Source organism: Eupeodes corollae, chromosome 1 (assembly GCF_945859685.1).
Source record: "Eupeodes corollae chromosome 1, idEupCoro1.1, whole genome shotgun sequence".
Classification (NCBI taxonomy): domain Eukaryota; kingdom Metazoa; phylum Arthropoda; class Insecta; order Diptera; family Syrphidae; genus Eupeodes; species Eupeodes corollae.
In genome coordinates, this window is record NC_079147.1 from 3,601,614 (window position 1) to 3,619,446 (window position 17,833).

At 32.0% G+C, this 17,833-nt stretch overlaps 2 protein-coding genes across 3 annotated transcripts; both read right to left on the reverse strand.

Annotated features, from left to right (window-relative positions):
* Positions 1–759: 759 nt before the first annotated feature.
* LOC129942894 (acyl-CoA Delta-9 desaturase-like) lies at positions 760–3,754 on the reverse strand. 2 transcript variants are annotated; one of them, XM_056052014.1, is made up of 5 exons: positions 3,618–3,754; positions 1,804–2,118; positions 1,401–1,737; positions 1,156–1,341; positions 760–1,102 (listed from the first exon to the last, which is right to left on the reverse strand). In XM_056052014.1, exons 2-5 carry the CDS (start codon positions 2,105–2,107, stop codon positions 787–789), a joined length of 1,143 nt encoding a protein of 380 aa, XP_055907989.1. In that variant the 5' UTR covers positions 2,108–2,118; positions 3,618–3,754; the 3' UTR covers positions 760–786. The 2 variants fall into 2 exon arrangements, with proteins under 2 accessions (XP_055907989.1, XP_055907990.1); XM_056052015.1 differs by having other exon boundaries at positions 3,611–3,635.
* Positions 3,755–8,190: 4,436 nt separating this feature from the next.
* On the reverse strand, positions 8,191–10,523 carry LOC129939437 (acyl-CoA Delta-9 desaturase-like; the record flags this gene model as incomplete). The annotated part of the gene is made up of 4 exons (XM_056047450.1): positions 9,900–10,523; positions 8,831–9,167; positions 8,575–8,760; positions 8,191–8,503 (listed from the first exon to the last, which is right to left on the reverse strand). Coding segments are annotated over exons 1-4 (1,116 nt in total), but the record flags the coding sequence as incomplete, so codon positions are not given.
* Positions 10,524–17,833: the final 7,310 nt, after the last annotated feature.

A 17,833-nucleotide genomic window follows, 5' to 3' on the forward strand; every position in this document is an offset into this window, starting at 1 on the left:
TTCTAGTTTTAAGTAGTTTATAGGTAGAATAGGTAGTTTAAGTTAGTTTTAAGTTTTATTAAAGGACCTAATTTTAAGTAGTTTTAAAGTAAAAATTGAAAAGGATAGTGATATAGTTTTTTTTTTTATTTCCTAATGAATACAAAAATGTATACAATTGAATTGAAGTTAAACAGATCTTAGGGCCGAAAGGCATTAGAATAAAATATTATTGTTTAACTTAGAGTGTCCGTATGGGACCAGTAAGTTAGTTGTAAGTAATGGTTAACTAGGCTAGTTTTATGAATTTTTGTCTAGCTTTAAGACAGTCTTAAGAATGATTGAATAAAAATAAAGAAAAAAAAAGTGCTTTGGACTATTATGCCTGCCTAAAGTTTTTTTCACGGGTACTGCCTCTTGCGAGGAATTGACAAATTCTCCAAGAGTAATTCTTTTCATGAAAAAGTGCTTCCTCAAATTAGCCGTTCGGATTCGATATATATATTGTAGGTCCCCTCCATTCCTGCAATTAAACGCACACAGGAATGGTTAAGAGTTGTAAGTCACTAGGCCCTGGTTATATACGGACTATTGCGCCACCTAATTTTTTTTTATAAGACCAATGTGCAATATCATCGATATCTTTTCTCTTTTCCTAACGCTTACCAATTGCGCCACTTATAAAATCATTAAGTATTTCAAAAGTCACCAAACAACACAATAATTTTTGTAATCCAGCCATTTTCTAATATTTTATTTTGTTTTGATATTAAAATGGTTAAGTATAAGATAAAAAAATGCTTCTCTTTATTCTTTTCGTTTGGTGATCAAAACGGCTTCCTTTTCCTTCTCTGTTATGTCCTTGTCTCCCCAACCCCAGGTTGTATGACTGCCATCTCCTGTTCTTTTTGTCCGCTTCTCAATAATTTCTGGAGACACAGTTTTCATATCGTAAGCCCAACCAATTTCAGCAAAGCGGTCTAAGAGATAAGTTGTAAGATTAAGTCCTGAACCAGGATATTCCGAAGCTCTATAGTCCCATGGAAATACATGATGATAGTTATGCCATCCTTCTCCGAATGTCACAATTGAGACTCCAAGATTTTCCGTGGGATTTATTGCTCTGTTAAAAAAGATAATTAATTCAATTTTGAACTGAATTAAAAATTTGTATACTTTTCATAAGGTTTGTTGCCAAAAATGTGTGCTGCACTATTGACGAACCATGTTGCATGTAAGAAAACACACCAGCGAAACATTGTTCCAACAAACCATGCGTTAAGAAAGCTCTCATTCCATACCACCATCGGAATGATAGTTGGTAGAATGAAGCATGTAAGCGGCATCAAAGTAAGGTAGTACCTAAATTAAGTTACAATTGAACTTCAAAAATCACCAACTACCTATAAATTTAAACAAACTTCTTTTGAAACATAAGAATGGGATCCCTTTTCAAATCCGACATGTCGACATTTTTGCCTTTCTCCTTGACATCGGGATGTTTCTTACACAACAACCAACCCATGTGGGAAAAGAAAAATCCTCGTTTAGCATTATGTGGGTCAGCATCGGTCTCGGAGTATTTATGGTGTACTCGGTGGTCACGAGCCCAATCAAAGGCTGCGTCTTCAAAAGCAAGAGTATTGCAAAAGACTAAAAACACCCTTAATTGCCACTTTGCTTTGTACGAACGATGGGCCCACAGCCGGTGAGCACCAGCAGCAACCCCGAATCCAGAAAACATGTACAAAAGTACAACTTAAATTAAATTGACAATATTTAAACTTAAATTTAATAATAAACGATAAATTTTCCAAAACCTACCCCAACTGATTGTTGCCCATTTTGCCGAGGTTACTAGTAACCATGCGCCATATAAAGCTGATACATGAAGAATTCCAAATGCTATAACATTCCTCCAAACGAGCTCAATTTTACGTTTTTCAGGTATTGAAGCCGGTGCAATAGCGGCAGCTAATTTTTCGTCTTCAAATGGATCGACATCAGTTTCAAATAAGACTTTAGTGATTTCGGAAGATTTAGAATCTATTTTCTCAACTTCATGTGGACATTTTGGTGGGAGTGTGGATTTGATTGTTAGTTTTGAAGTTGTTGCGTTGGGCGCCATTTTTTCCTTGCCTAAAAACAAATGAATTTGTGTATTGAAAAGTTGAAAATCCTCAAGCAAAAAAGTTAAAGGCGGAAAAACAAACAGACTTCAATATCAAATGAATATTGAAAGTAAAATTTGCCTTCGGCATTTTAGGTTCCGATAAGTTTTGTAATGAATCTAAAAAGTTACATTGATTTTCCCTCCGTTTTGACAGGGGATGCTGCCTTCTTTAGGGGAACTTTATTTAAATAAAAAATTACAAAAACATATTAATGAACAAAATTATAACAAAAGAAAGCAAAAAGCGTTCTTAAATTATCAATTCAACTAAAGAAAAGTACTTGAAGGTGTGAAGTTTAGTCTTTTTTTTTATTTTAAACAAAGAACTAATTGTGGTTCATGACGACATTTTGTTTGTCTTGTTGTTTAGTACGTGAAATATTTTTAAAAGTTTAACGATTGGAAACATATTTCTCCGTCTGTAGAACTTTCATGCCTTCAAAATTTGGAAAATGACCGTTTTCAATAATGAATTTCGCTAGGTCTCAGTATTATTAAGCTTAATGTCAGATCAATGCTTAGAAATACGTTGTCGAAGAAATTGGTTTATGTTTCGAATATAAAAAAGATTGGAAGATGCTTTGGGTTTTCCATTACATTTAGCTATCCGTATTTGGATTGGTTTTAAATTTGTAGGAATTAGTGTGTTTAATTTGACGTAAAGGCATGTCGAACATCAAGTAGGTTTTTAGCTATGGCTTTTTAAAATTATCGGCCAAACCAGGAATGTACACTATTCCTGTATGGTAAGTACTATACGTACATCCACATTGATTCCTCGTGGAATTATAGTTTTTTTCTTTAAAAAATGAGGTTTAGAATGACAATCGAAGGATAACCTTTGTCACTTAGTGATTTAGTTACTTTTTTCTTTTAAGCGGGATGAAATTATTTATCACTTATTCTCAGAATATCTTCACAATATTGGAAGTCGTGTTGTCTTCTGTTGTCACGAAACATAATTTTGTCTTTGTTTAAAATATAAGAGAAGATTGAACTTCATATTTTGAAGGGCTTTTCGTAAGTTCCTTGGGAATTTAAATAATTGTTGTTGCTAACCTGAGTTTACTTGTTTTCTTTGTTATATTGGTTCCCTGAGGAGGCAGCAACTTTTCTAGGTTAATTACAAAACATTTAGTGAAATAAAAAGGCGTCGTCGTATTAATCTTTCAATTCATCAATTAATTATCTATAGAACTGCAGTATCGCATTAACATTAGTTAAAATTTATACAAGTAATATTTAGTGAAATATTTAAACGATAATTTTACACAGTTTTTTTTTCCAATAAGAATTCACAGCTAGTTCGAAAACGTGTTTTAAAATGTTGATAATATTTGAAATAATTGAAACAGAATTATTATTATAATGCGCATGTTTTTTATATTTTCATTAATTTAATTTGAAAGACACTGTACTGATCTTCTTATAAAATGAATTGTCCTTAGTTTCACTCACATCTTACCTCAAAACTCTTATACACAATGTCTATAAGCCCATCAACCAAGCATTGCTTGACAAACCAAACTAAATGAATGTAGTTAAGTTTTCAATTTTACTTGATACTCTTCTTATGTTTATTCAATTTATTGACTCCTCATTGTTTTGCCATGAAATAATAAATTTATAAATACTTACATGTCATTTTTAATCTAGGCTGTGCATAATTTAGGTACTATATAGGCTTGTCGTCACCATATCGCCAAAGACTTCAGTACTTTAAGCCGATTGTGAGGAAGCATATTTTCTATTAATACACACATAATAATTTCGAATTAATGATTTATTGTTTTGAAATGCAGAAGTGTTTTGGAAATTATATTGATTCATAATTTTAGCAGAATAAATGCATTGAATATGCATTTCGTAAGGTACCCGACCTTTTTTTGAATATCAAACTTTATTTGTTCAAAGAATTCAATTTTATAGTTCAAACTAAATCTTACATGAGTAAAATTAATTTTTGAGCAAAAATTGTGAAATTTGTGGCCCAATTAATTTGTAAGAAGTTGAATCGATAAGACCATATATAATAAACATCTGAATTAATGTGTTAGTAGTCTTGGTAGAAGTGTAAAGTTAACATTTTGACCAACAATCTTTTCATAAATTAACTATTTGTTATTGTTATAAATCTCATAGAAATTTTTCTTCTTTTTATTTTACACAAATAAAAATAATTTTTAAGACTTGCATTTTGTGTGCAAACTTTGCTTTGCTACTGTTTTTCGGAGTTTGACCAAGGGTTCGCGTCTAAGCTAAAACAAAAACTACAATCGTTATTGCTAAAAGCATTTTTTGGTAATTTCTAGTTACCTCTAGGTGGCAGTACATGTAGAAAGACATTTTTAAATATTTAACGTTCAACTAGTGATTAATGGACCAAATCGACAATAGTTTTAAGTATTTTTAAGTGGTTTTATTGGTTTTGGTTAATCTTAATAAGCTTAAGAATTATAATGGGTTTCGTTTGTTTTTTTGAGTTGTTTTAAGTTTTATATAAAATAAAAAATAATTATAAAGATACCATGTTTTTCTTTTTATTTTCTTGGTTTTTGATTAAGTTATTGTTCTTTAGTATTAAAATTGTTCTTAGGCCGAAAAGCAGTAGTTATAAGATAATAGATTAACTTAGAGCCCCGAATAGGGCCAGTAAGATATTTTTGTATGCTTTAGAAATTTACTCTGGTTTTTAAAGAATTTTTGTCTAGCTTTAAAAAAGTTTTAAGATTTTGATAGAATAAAAAAAAACAGCATTAAAATAGAGTTCGATTGGACTTGAAGAGTATTTTGGGAGTTCCTTTTAAAATCAAATTCACTGAAATAATTTTTTTTTGTATTGTTTATTAGTTTACTAAATAAAGATTAAAAATTTTGTTTTCAATTAATTACCTATAATCTGCAGTAACGGTACATAAGAAAATAAGTTTTCAGTTCCCAGCGTCATTACATTTTAAATATTTTTCGAAGAATGTAAATCTTACAATTCTTTATCCCAAATTAAAATGTATGAGAAAATTAGTTTTAATTACAAAACACAAAAATTAAATAATGTGTTATGTCGTAGGGGTCATGACCCTCTCCTGGGAGATAATTTGTTTAAATTATCCTAGGAATTTATTGCGTTAATGGATATCAAAATAAAATGTTTGATTAACTTCCCTAAACTTTGTTGCTAAAAGTACTACTTTTAACTGAGGACTAGACAAAAACATAATAAAATAAAAAAAATAAATTAATTAAATTAAATTCAAATTAGGTGGCGCAACAGTTCATGAAGAACTAGGGCCTAGTGACTTACAACTCTCAACCATTCCTTTATCCGAATAATGTTGTCAGAGATGGAAGGGACCTACAGTTTATATGCGAATCCGAATGGCTAATTTGAGAAAGCAATTTTCATGATAAGAATTACTCTTGGAGAATTTGTCAATTCCTCGGAAGAGGCAGTACCCGTAAAAAAAGTTAGGTGACACAGGCAGGGATTGAATCCAATACCCCTTGCATGACTGTCCAACGCACCCATTATTACGTTCCGGACAAAAAACAATATGAATCGGAAATTAAGCACTATTCCAAAAACGCAGCACCAATTCATCAACTTTTGGCGAATGGACGATCCAGAGGGGGGTCATATAAACCATAAAGCTAATACAGTTAAATTGTATAAGTAAATATTTCATCTAAATATTTGTTAGTAATTTAAGGACGGACATTCACAAAAAAGTGGTTTGCTGTGACAAACCACTAAAATTTTTGTTTTCACGCAATTTAGAATTTGGAAAAACTTAAAATTTAATGTTTCAAATAATTTTCATATAATTTATTTCTAAAAAAAGAGCAAATATTCAGATTCTCAAAAAGAAACCTTGAACAGGAAGTCGTCAATTTTGTACTTTATCTTATTTTTGTTTGACACACATAAATAGTGAACATTGAAATGATTTTTGCTTGTGACGTATAAGAACTTAACAAAATTCGATCACTCGCTTTTAATCAAACATGCCATTACAATGGTAAAAAAGTCAAAAAAAGTTGGTCCCCCGATTCCATCTATCTGTCTGCCTGTCCTGGACCCAAACCCAAGCCATTGTGTCGATTAAAAACAAGGTTTTCAGTTTTTCATTTTTCAAATACGTAAACTAACAGCAGTCATACAATTTTGTTGGTTAAAAATCGAAAATTCGAACTTTTTAAAAAAGAACCGATAGATGTTTTTAAAACTTTCTTTAAATTTGTTGTTCTCAATTTGACTTCTTTCTAAAAGAAAAATGTATTTAGGTATTGATCAAAAGGGTGTTCCTTATCCTTATAAACCCCTTTATTTTGTTTTTAAGTTTTCTCAGGAACTAAGAGACCGATTTCAAATATCTTCTCTTAAAGCTCTTGTCGATGATCAAATGATGAATTTGATCAAACAAAATGTTGTTAATCTAGGTTTTTAGAGAAATAAAATGGGATTTAAATGTTTGTGGAAAACTACATTTTCAAATCTTCAAATATATTTAATATTTTGAAACAGTTTTTTTGGAAGAAACAAGAAAGTTCAAAATTGATTTTCTGTTGAATATAGACTCCGGAAAATTGAGTTCGAAAAACTACGTCACTTTTTTTGAATTTTTGTACCCAAAAAAGCTAAGCTTCAAAAAATTTGTCTACATTTCTGCGTAAAGGCAACAAAAACTCTTTAAGTAATTGTGTTTTAGCTCTTAAACATAGCACTGTTGGAATCTTGGAATGCTTTCCTATGTAGGGAGTCGTTTATATAGTAAGACCATACCTTGCTAGACACACTGTTGTCTTAAATAATTTAATAACTAAAGCTGTCACTTTAGAGCTCGAAATGTGCAAATTTAAGGTTAAGATTCACATTATGTTATCTAAATTTTGTTAGCCTCCTTTACAGAACATTAAAGAACATTTATAAGTGGTGACTAAAAACTAGTCTATATGTTAAGTGTTTAACCCCCCCCCCCCTTGATTGAAAGTCTGAACTGGATCCACCCTTGTATCAATGTTCGTACTCGTAAATTGGAGCTGATGCTAGAAGAAAAATTTAAAAAAACAACTTATAAATTATATAGAGAAAAATATTTGGTTCCTGAATTTAAGGAAATATTTGCAAATAAGTACATAATTTTTTTAAAAATAAAAAAAAAAGTACGCAAATAAGTTGGGAAGAAACTTTTACTCACGAATTAAATGTTTCAGAATCTCTTTTCACTTCAATTCTCGAGAGATTCAAAGCTTTTATAATAATTTATAAATATGAAACGTTTATTATGTTTTTTAATTAGATATTACTTTGGTGAAAGTGTCACTTTTGACGTTTTTATGACACTTACAGCTGTAGACAAACGTTTGATCGAGACACTTTAATGCTGACAACGCATTTCGACTGCCGACTAAAGGGTATGGGTCACCGTATCCAGAGGGGCCTATAGCATAAAAATAACCAATCCTGTATTTTGCTTTTGTTGTTGCTTGTTTGACTTCCTCAAAAATTTCTTTCTGTGAAGAATTCCAAAATTGCTCATTTTGATAATGACGTTTTATCATTTGAACGTTCTGTTCAATCGTGTAACTTGCCATGATGATTTGACATAAACAACTGAATAACAACCAAAAGATTTGACAGACGTCACCAAAACAAAATGCCGCCACGGGGAACCAAAATCTACCCGCTCCGAATTTAAAAAACCTATACTATTTTTAGAACCATAACTTATTAAGCTAATTTATTCGGTGCGTCTATGCTTTATTCGATTGTTAAGACGTCAAATTATCATCGACAAAAATGTTAATTAGTGTTCGTGTTATACTTATACAATAATACAAGTACAATTCTTCGGTGTTAATTTTTTTCAGAACTATGAATACAATGCCTTATGTATTTAAAATTCAACTGACTGTGCAGAATATTTGAACAGTCTTTTAACACGATACGAAAGTACTCCAAAAACTTAGTACAAACTTAATTTGTCTACTATTTCTTTCAATATATTAAATTCAAACAAAAAGATAATTATTTTTTCAATAACTTTTTTATTTATGATCAATACTTCATCTTTATCACTCTTTGTAAGGTCCTTATCACCCCAGCCCCACACGTTGTGTGAGCCATCGCCTGTCCTTTTTACACGTCTCTCGATCACATCTCTTGAAACCGTCTTGAGATCGTAAGCCCAGCCGATTTTAGCGAAAAGATTAATTACAAGAGTTGTAGTATTCAGTACCGAAGCACCCCATTCAGATGCTTTGTAATCCCATGGGAAGACATGGTGATAGTTATGCCATCCTTCGCCGAACGTCACTATTGATAGTGTAAGGTTTTCAGATGGTCTGATGGATCTTTATTATTGCAGAATTGTATTAGTTAGTATTTTTACTGTTGTTTTTTTTAATTATGATAATCTTCTTACTTATCGTATGATCGGTAACCAAAAGCATGAGCTGCGCTATTTACACACCATGTAGCGTTTAAGGTATAACACCAACGAAAAATTGCCCAAATGAAGAATGAATTTAATAAAGTTTCATTCCAAAAATACATCGGAATAAGAGTTGGTACAACGAAGCACAATGACAGCATTAGGGGATTGTAATATCTGTAAATTTTAAATGCATGTATTTTGTGTTCATATTTAAAATAACTTAATACAGTATCGGAATATCTACCTATGCTGGAACGCTACAAAAGGGTCAGCTTTCAGATCTGAAAGATCAATTAGTTTACCCTTGGCTAGAACATCAGGGTGCTTCTTGCACAACAACCAACCCACGTGCGAGAAGAAGAAACCTCTTGTGGCATTATGTGGATCGGCATCGGTTTCGGAATACTTGTGGTGGACCCGATGATCTCTGGCCCAGCAAAAGATCGAATCTTGGAAGGCCATTGAGTTAACAATAACTAAAATTAGCTTCAAGGGCCATTTGGCTTTGTATGTTCGATGGGCCCAAAGCCTATGAGCCCCGCCAGTTACCCCAAAACCAGTTATAAAGAACAATGAAAAAACTGAAAAAACAGCACTTTCATCAGCCATCAACTCATTGAGGAGCATCTTTAATTCCAAATAGTTGAAAGTCATTGAAAATTTAGCCGACCTACATACGTTCTATCTTTTGTTTCGACTTTTTCATGTTAAAATGCATTTTAAACAAAAAAACATTTAAACTTGAGCTTTTCTGTGTTTAAAAAAATAAATCATAAAATGATGAACTTAGGAGCGTCTGATTGGTTGTGGCAGCACTTCTTGACAAGCAACGTCTGGAACCCGAACTTCTTAATCAAGGCATACTTCTCGTTAGCTTACATTTATTTTTCCCCTGCTGCCAGCCAGCGACGCACGCTAAGAAATTACCAGACGACTGATATACCTATTTTTTAATGTTGGTTATATCTGTAAATCCACAAATTTATATCAGCTGTTGTTCTTCTAATTTCCGTCGGACTTCGAATTTCATTTCAATTACCTGAAGTTTTCGTTTCTTAGTTAAATTCGTTTCGATGTAAGTTTAAAATCATATTCATAAGTTTTGAATTCGTTTAGGATTCGAGAAAAATGTAAGTGCGTAATTTTGTGTGCTTACGTTTTAATTTTTTGACAGATTTTCTAGTGTTTTTGAGCCTAAAGTGTAAAACTATTTTAAGTGAATTTTCAAAAATTTCCTGCTTATAGAAAATGTCTAAAACTTGCTAAAAAATAGACAGTGAAGTCAAGTCATTATTGAACCTCCAATTTCTTACCCAATGTACTTGTTAACCACTTTGCCGAGGTAACCAGCAGCCACGCCCCATACACCGCCCCCAAATGTAGAAAGCTAAATAAAATTATGTTCCTCCAGACCAGTTCTAACTTTCGTTTCTCAGCTCTTCTGGTAATCACAGTGTTTTCCGCCAATCCACCATCGAGCATATCGACTTCACTTTCGAACAAAACGCCTGTCGTTGGACATCTTCCAGATTCAGGAATCTGTGTTTGAACTTCATTGGTGAAAGTTTCTGACGATGTAAAATTTGGTAGCATATTTTGTATAAGGTTATTGTGCTGAAAATATAATTCAAAATGATTCTATTAAAATGAAATTGAGGAATTATTGTTGAACTTGTCACAAGTTTAATTTACAGCAATATTATTATGTAAATAAACTGAATTAATACATTTAAATTTGTGTGAAATGACAACAAAGTACAACAAATTTGCATTTATGAATTAATAGGTCACAAATATTAGTCGGATCGTAAGATTTCACAACTGATACAGGTACTTTTAATACCAATGGCTGAAATGAAAGATTATTTAAGCAACCTTAGACCAGGACCAGGGTATTCTCTACGACACTTTTTATTGATATTCAGGACGTACAATACACTATTGCTGTTTGTCGTTTGTCTAACGACACTGTGGCTCCTAAGACCGTCTGTTCGGAAAGAACTTTACCAACAAAATGCAAACCTTGTTTTATAGAAAATATTCACTTGTTTATATTAAATAAGAAGAAGCTTGTTCAACACAGGTATAATTTAAAATGAAAATATTAAATTGTATTGTACTTAGCTTATTTTATATACTTGTTTAAACATCAAACTATTAATTCACTACACTTTAGAAGAAATCGAACCAAACTCTGACGTAAGGAAGCTTTTTCCTGGAACTATTTCGCTTAAATAGGTACTTACATCTTATGTACTTTCCATAGTAATATTTACATTATTGCAATAGAATCATTGAAGAAAACTGGAAGTAATTATGTTTAGTTTACTAAAAGATAGATAGATATATTTATTTCGTGATAATTTTCTATACAAAGCCTATGACCGCACGTTTTACAATTCAGAGATTTGACAATATTATTATCTTACTTCTGAGATAGTATTTTCTAATTTTAAAAGTGATTTACAAGTGTACAAATGGTTTAAAGGAAAATACGAAAAAAACCTTTATTTGAATGAATACTTTACTAAAAAAAAAAAATAGTTTTTGTCAAAAAAAGTTTAATATATTTAGGTTCTACATTTCACTTTCACGCTAAATGAAATTGAAATCGATTCAAAATATAAATTCTGAAATTTACTTTCATTGAAAACGCTTTCGTTTTTTTCGAACTTAAAACGAAGTGAATTTGCATGTTTTACATTTCGATTTTGGCGATTTTCAAGTGATTCAAATTCGAGAAAAAGAAATCGTTTTAAAATAGCAATAGTTTAATTTAAGATAATAAACATTGAGTTTTTTATAGAATGCACGAAATATTTTTGGATTAAGTTGATAAATTCAAGTTTTATAGCTGCTTTTTCATAAGAATGCCATAAAAAGTACTTCAAAGACTAAGAGAGGTATGAAAAAACCACAAAAGATGAGATTTCAGGAAAGGCGGGCGATAGTGAGAGCTGTTATACAAATACAAGGTTTTCCATAAGTAAAACCAAGGAAGAAGCTTGGGTAAATCCAAGTAGATCGACTGCTTGGGTCATAGAGAAGGCAGATCATGTAGAGCACCAACAAATTAAGAAAAAACCACAGTTGAATACTGCACGGAAGAGCCAACGCCTTAATTTAGCAACAAATCACATCAGGTGGAATCGAGCTTGGTATACCGTCGTCTTTTCCTATATGAAAGAAAATTTAATTTGGACGGACCTGATGGATATACATAGCTGCTTTTTCAATGGTTTAAGAAAAGAAGAAATCTATTTTGAAAAACGGAAAACGAGGCATTGCAATTGTATGGGGAGCAATCACTTACAAATCGATTCTGGAACGAGATTTTTCGCAGTTTTCTGAGTTATTTAGTAGACAAAGATGGACTTTCCAAGAAGATTATGCACCAATACATACCACACGGACAACAAAAGCCTGGATACAGGCGCAAAATGTGAACCTATTACCATGGCACCCATATTCGAAGGTATAAAACGGTCCTGGAGCCAAATTTCGCTAAATTATCTGACAGAACTCTATGAATCCATATACCACATGTTACATCACATATTACTAAAAATTATTTTATCCATTTGATTTTCAGTATTTACCTAAACCATAAGATTTTTTGTTATTTTCTTTACCTTTAAGGCATATTTAGATCTTGTCCCTATTTATGTGACACATACATGACATAACAGTTTGAAAAATATCACCAAATAAGGCTTCGATTGATTAAATTCTTGTCTTTAGTGATATTTTCAAATTCGCTAACACATCAAAGAAATGTTGTGATTTTATTGCATTGGTTCAAAACTTATTCAAATCACAAATAATTAATTGCATCAACTGCATGTTTACCTTTAAACATAAAGAATTTTTAAATTGTAGTTCAAAAAAACTCATCGCCCTACCGTAAACGATAAAATTCCTTTTTTGAGTACAATGTTCAATTTTGGATATGTTATTATGTTATCAGGGTAATTTCTTCCGAATCTTTTAGCGATTTTGTTCTTTCTTTCAATTGTTAATAAAGAATTGTTTCCGCTTCAACATTTTTGAAAATGCTTTTTACATTTTTTTTCCAAATATTTACGGTTTTTGTATCATCTGTCGATGCTGAGATGTTAACATGTAAATAAAAAAAAAATGTAACAAATAAAACTTGTTGTCTTGTTTTTGCCCACTTGGTAAGTTTAAGGTGTGCATCTGACTCTGGGGCTAAAATAAAACATTCAATTGCCCTTAACGCAAGTCTCTAAACAGTTTTATGATTTATTAAAAGCAAGCCATTTGAACCGCATTAAACATAATGGACGAATAACTGAAAGTTACGTTCGTAATGCTTTTCAAAACTCAAAATATCTGGAAAAAGAATAGTATCACGTGGTTTTTTCAAGCAATAAAACTTTTGGTTTTCACGAATTGAAAAATTAAAAGGATTAAAAGCTTCATCACAACTGTGAAAGTTGTGTTTTAGTATTGAAAGCTGTCATTTTATTATGGAACAGTTAAGGTTGAGGTCGGTAATCACAAAATGCTGCAGCTAAGTATAAGAGAATCTTGGAAGGAAATTTTCCTAATATACTTTTTTTTACCCATAAACTTTGCTTACCATAACTTCCTTTAATAACTGCCGTACTCATCTGATTTAAACATTATTAAATAATGCTTAAAGATAATAAGTACCCACAGTACGAGTAAATGATGGTGGTCGTCAGTTTAAAGACAGTGAATCCTTAATTTCTACAATGAAGTTAGCTTTTAGCAAAATATCAAAAGGCTGCAGGATTCATACCGGAATAAAAAGTTAAGGTGGAACTATGAAACCTAACACAAACTTGTTTTGTTCAAATCCAATAATTATTTTAATATTTGTACCTATTTATTTATATTTGTAAATACTGAATTTTTCTTAAGCAAGTGGGTGAAAGAATAAGTAGTGGATAATTCCTTTCAAATTGTTTTCTTAACATCTTAAGAAAGTCGTAAGCACAAACAGATGGCACATTACTCATCATCATCAATATCATCAACATCATCAAAAAAGTATTTTAAAAATGTGTGTTCGTATTCAGTTGCATCGGAGTGTATGTCAGTCAAAGTATTTCATGTAAAATGCATACACAGTTGTGGACAAAAACGTAGCACCCTTGAAGAAGATAAGAAATATCGGTATTTTAGTTGTATAAGTTTTATCCTAAGTAACTTTTAATTTCATGTATTCATTGACAACCATATTAAAAACTAAATAAATACATTTGTTTGCGTTTTGAGAAAACTGCATAAGTTTGTAATTTAAGCTATTTAGCACATTTTAGTCCTGATACATTTTTAAATCCGTTTATAGTTGAACAAAAGGCCAATAGTGTTTAGAAGATAAACGAAAAATAATCTTGCAGATGAAAGACAAAGGAAGGACAGTTTCTGATATATCCAAGCTGTTGGAGTGCTCTAGAATATTGCTTACAATCCGCTTCGGTATTTTGAAGAATTTGGAACCATTCAAAATATCGAACAATGTCCTCGCAAAAGGAAGAACACACCAGAAGAAGACAAAGTAATTTATCGTTTGTCAGTTAAGGATCCGTTTTGGAGCTCCAGTGTCATCCGCAACGAACTAAAAGAAAATTATGACGTCAACATATCATTAAGGACGGTAAGACGCCGATTAAATGAAAAAAATGTACGTTGTTGCGTTGCCCAGCCTTACTTACTTAAGGTGGCGCTACAGTCTTGTGTAAACTAGGACGTTACCCAACAAACTTCTCCATACATCACGGTACCTAGCTGGATGTCTCCAGTTTCACGCTCAAAGTTGGGTGAGGTCACTTCCACTTGTGCGCCACCTGATCCGCTTCTTCCTCCACTGATCTGTCTTGTGGGTGTGGATTCGAAAACAATGCCGGAGCATCGGTTTCCAAGCACCCTACGTGACCATTTAAGTCGCTATAGTTTTACCCTTTTTGCTAAGTCTACGTCTTTGTACAACTCGTACAGCTCGTCGTTCCATCTTCTCCTTCATTCCCCTTCGATGCATACTGGACCGTAGATCACACGAAGAACTTTTCCCTTAGCAAGAATTATTCTTCGTTTGATCTCAGCGCTGTTGCTGTCTTCTGCGTTTACAGCGGAGCTAGTAATTGGACAGACTTTTGAAAGATAGTGCCTCTAGTGTTGACATGTGAACTCTGCACTATTCATTCAAGTACGATTTTAAAAAAATCGCATCACCTTGTCTATAACCTTCTTTTGATAAAAATATGTTTTAAACCACTAATTATTACACAATTGGCGTTTCTTGAACTTGCGTTCGAAACCAAAATTATTCCATGTGCGAGTTTGTAAAGCATTTGCTTTCACTATCATTTATGCATAATGTTTCGCTGTTATTCTTTGGATTTTTCAATATTCATATATTCAAGAACCAACTACGTTCTTATTAAGTGTTTCAAAATGAAAATATTACGGCATAATGACTGTTAAGTTCAATGGCCAAAGCTATTTGGTTTAGTATGAAATTTGTATACAGGGTGTGGATAACGCTAAAAACTTAATATCTAGCAACATTTCAATTTAAGCTAAAAATATTTATTCATATTTATCAAAGTCACAATGTCATTTTTGAAAAACAATAATTATGCAGATATTGATGCTAAATGAAACAAATTTTAAAAACAAAACTCATTTGGGGAAGGCAGACAAATTTCGAATATTGTTGTGAGCAATCGTCACTGGAAAACTGTAATAACGATTTCTCCAATTTTGTTAGATTATTAACTGCCCTTCAAGCATAACAAGTTTGTTTTATTTAATATGGGACACCCTGCGGGGTGCATAGTCACATTGTTCACACATTTAAGGGCAACACAGCTATTGTGACACAATTGTAAAAACGAGTGTTAATTATTACCGATATCGGTTTTGACATTCAAATAGCAATTTGTTTAAATTCATTAATACAATCATATTTGTATTGTATCACTTTGATGTTTTAATTATTTTTTAAAGTTTTTATTGTTAATGTGTTGCACTTTGCTATGTTAACCAAACCATACTCAAAATTATAATTCAAATTGAACGACTTATGAATTAGTAAGTTAGTTTGCCGCGAGCTATATTCCGGACAAGAAAATCAATTGCACTAAGTATAAAAGCTTCAAGCTAGCAAATGAGTAATTGTATCTTTACAATTTTAGATTCACCATTTTTAAACGATTTTAAATTAAAAAATATTTGAAGTGTTAAAAGATTACCAAAACTTTTTTTTATTTATTAAATTTGTTATAATGTGGTTCAAGTATTAACTACTTGAATATCAAATTCATGCACCAAAAAAGCTCGTTTTGGTTCTCGTTTCGTCAATATGTATCTAACTATGTAGATGGCACTAGTGGTTAAGAAGCTATTTTATTTAAAGCGGTTTTTTAAAACATTTAATGTTTTTCCTTGAAAGTTTGATGTACCTATGTTAATAAGGAAATATAAAATTTATGTCATATTATAGTCTTAAGGTATACGGGCAGACAGCACATAAAAATCCACATATATTTCAAATTCTGACTTAAATCACTGTACGCAAACTCGCATATAAGGGTCTTCAGACGATGTGCTTAATCTGTCCCAAAAGCCACTCATTTGTTTTCGTTGATATCCTCGTACATTAAGTGGACGCAAATGAAGAATATGAAAGTCGCAAAGAATGTAGAGTGGACAAGGGCGGATCCAGACTTTTAATCAGGGGGGTCACACGCTTAACATATTGACGAGTTTTTACTCACCGCTTAATAATGATAATAAAATAATGTGTATCTTAACCTTAAATATACACATTTTAAGGGCTAAAGTGACGACTTTATTTATTAAATTATTTAAGAATGCTATTGTCCAGCAATGTATATTCTAACTAGTTAATTTGGTCGACTTTACACATTTAAGCATTCAAAGATTCCTACAGTTTTCTAAATATGCCATATTTAAGAGCAAAACACAATGCTTTAGAGGATTACTTTCACGCAGAAATGTAAGAAATTGTTTAAAAACAGCTTTTTTCCAAAAAGAATATATCCTTTTTTGATGCCATTTCTATTAATGCGCAAAACGCTAAAAACGCTAAAAAAATTTCAAAAACCCAGAAAATGTGAAAGAATCTGATATCAACAATTTTCTGGCTTTTTTGACGTACATAAATAATTGTAGATTGGAGCTGATGCTAGAAAATATTTTGATCTTAAAGAAGTTAATTAAACTTAAAAATTGTAAAGAGACAAATGTTTGGTTCTTGAATTTAACGAAATAGGTGCATTTAATTACTTAATTTCACTGAATATAAAATAAAAACAAATTAAGGTAAACAAATAAGTTGGGAATAAACTTTAATGTGGCACATACAAATTTAAAGTTTTTGATTCATATTATGTTCTCGGTCCAGTCCTCTTTTAAAAGTGGTAGTTTTGGCAACAAAGTCTTAGGAAGTAAAATACAAATTTTATTTTCATATAAAAAAATAAATAATTCAAAATAATTCAATACGATAAGCTTTGAGTTGAAGGGAATTCTTAAAGAAAATAAAAAAAAAGAAGAAGGCAATCTGAACAAGCGTTTGAAGAAATTCTTTTGCACGGCTTCAAACTCCTCCAGTTGTAAATATCCAAAAACTTGGGTACCGTAGCACATGCAGCAGTTCACGAATGCTTGAAAAACACGGTATTTGGATTTAAGATCGATTTTTTGGTTCATTAAGTTTAGAGCTGTTGTTGTTGAGTTGTTGTACCCGTGGCATGATGGTTTGTGCGTTGGACTGTCATGCCAGAGGTCTTGGGTTCGATCCCTGCCTGTGCCATCTAAAGTCTTTTCACGGGTACTGCCTCTTGCGAGGAATTGACAAATTCTCCAAGAGTAACTCTTGTCATGAAAAAGTGCTTTCTCAAATTAGCCGTTCGGATTCGGCATATAAACTGTAGGTCCCCTCCATTCCTGACAACATTACTCGCACACAGGAATGGTTGAGAGTTGTAAGTCACGAGGCCCTAGTTCTCAACGGACTGTTGCGCCACCCAATTTATTTAATAAGTTTAGAGCACTTTGGCTTCGTTGCTTTGACCAGTTTTCTTCTGCGAGTCTTCTTCTCTGGCGCGGGTCAACAATCATTATTTTTGTCTTGTTAGTATTGAGGGAGAGACTCCAGGATTCACATAATATATTAAGTTTGTTGATTTGCAGCTGAAGGGTAGATGGATTGTCAGCCAGTAAAACTAAA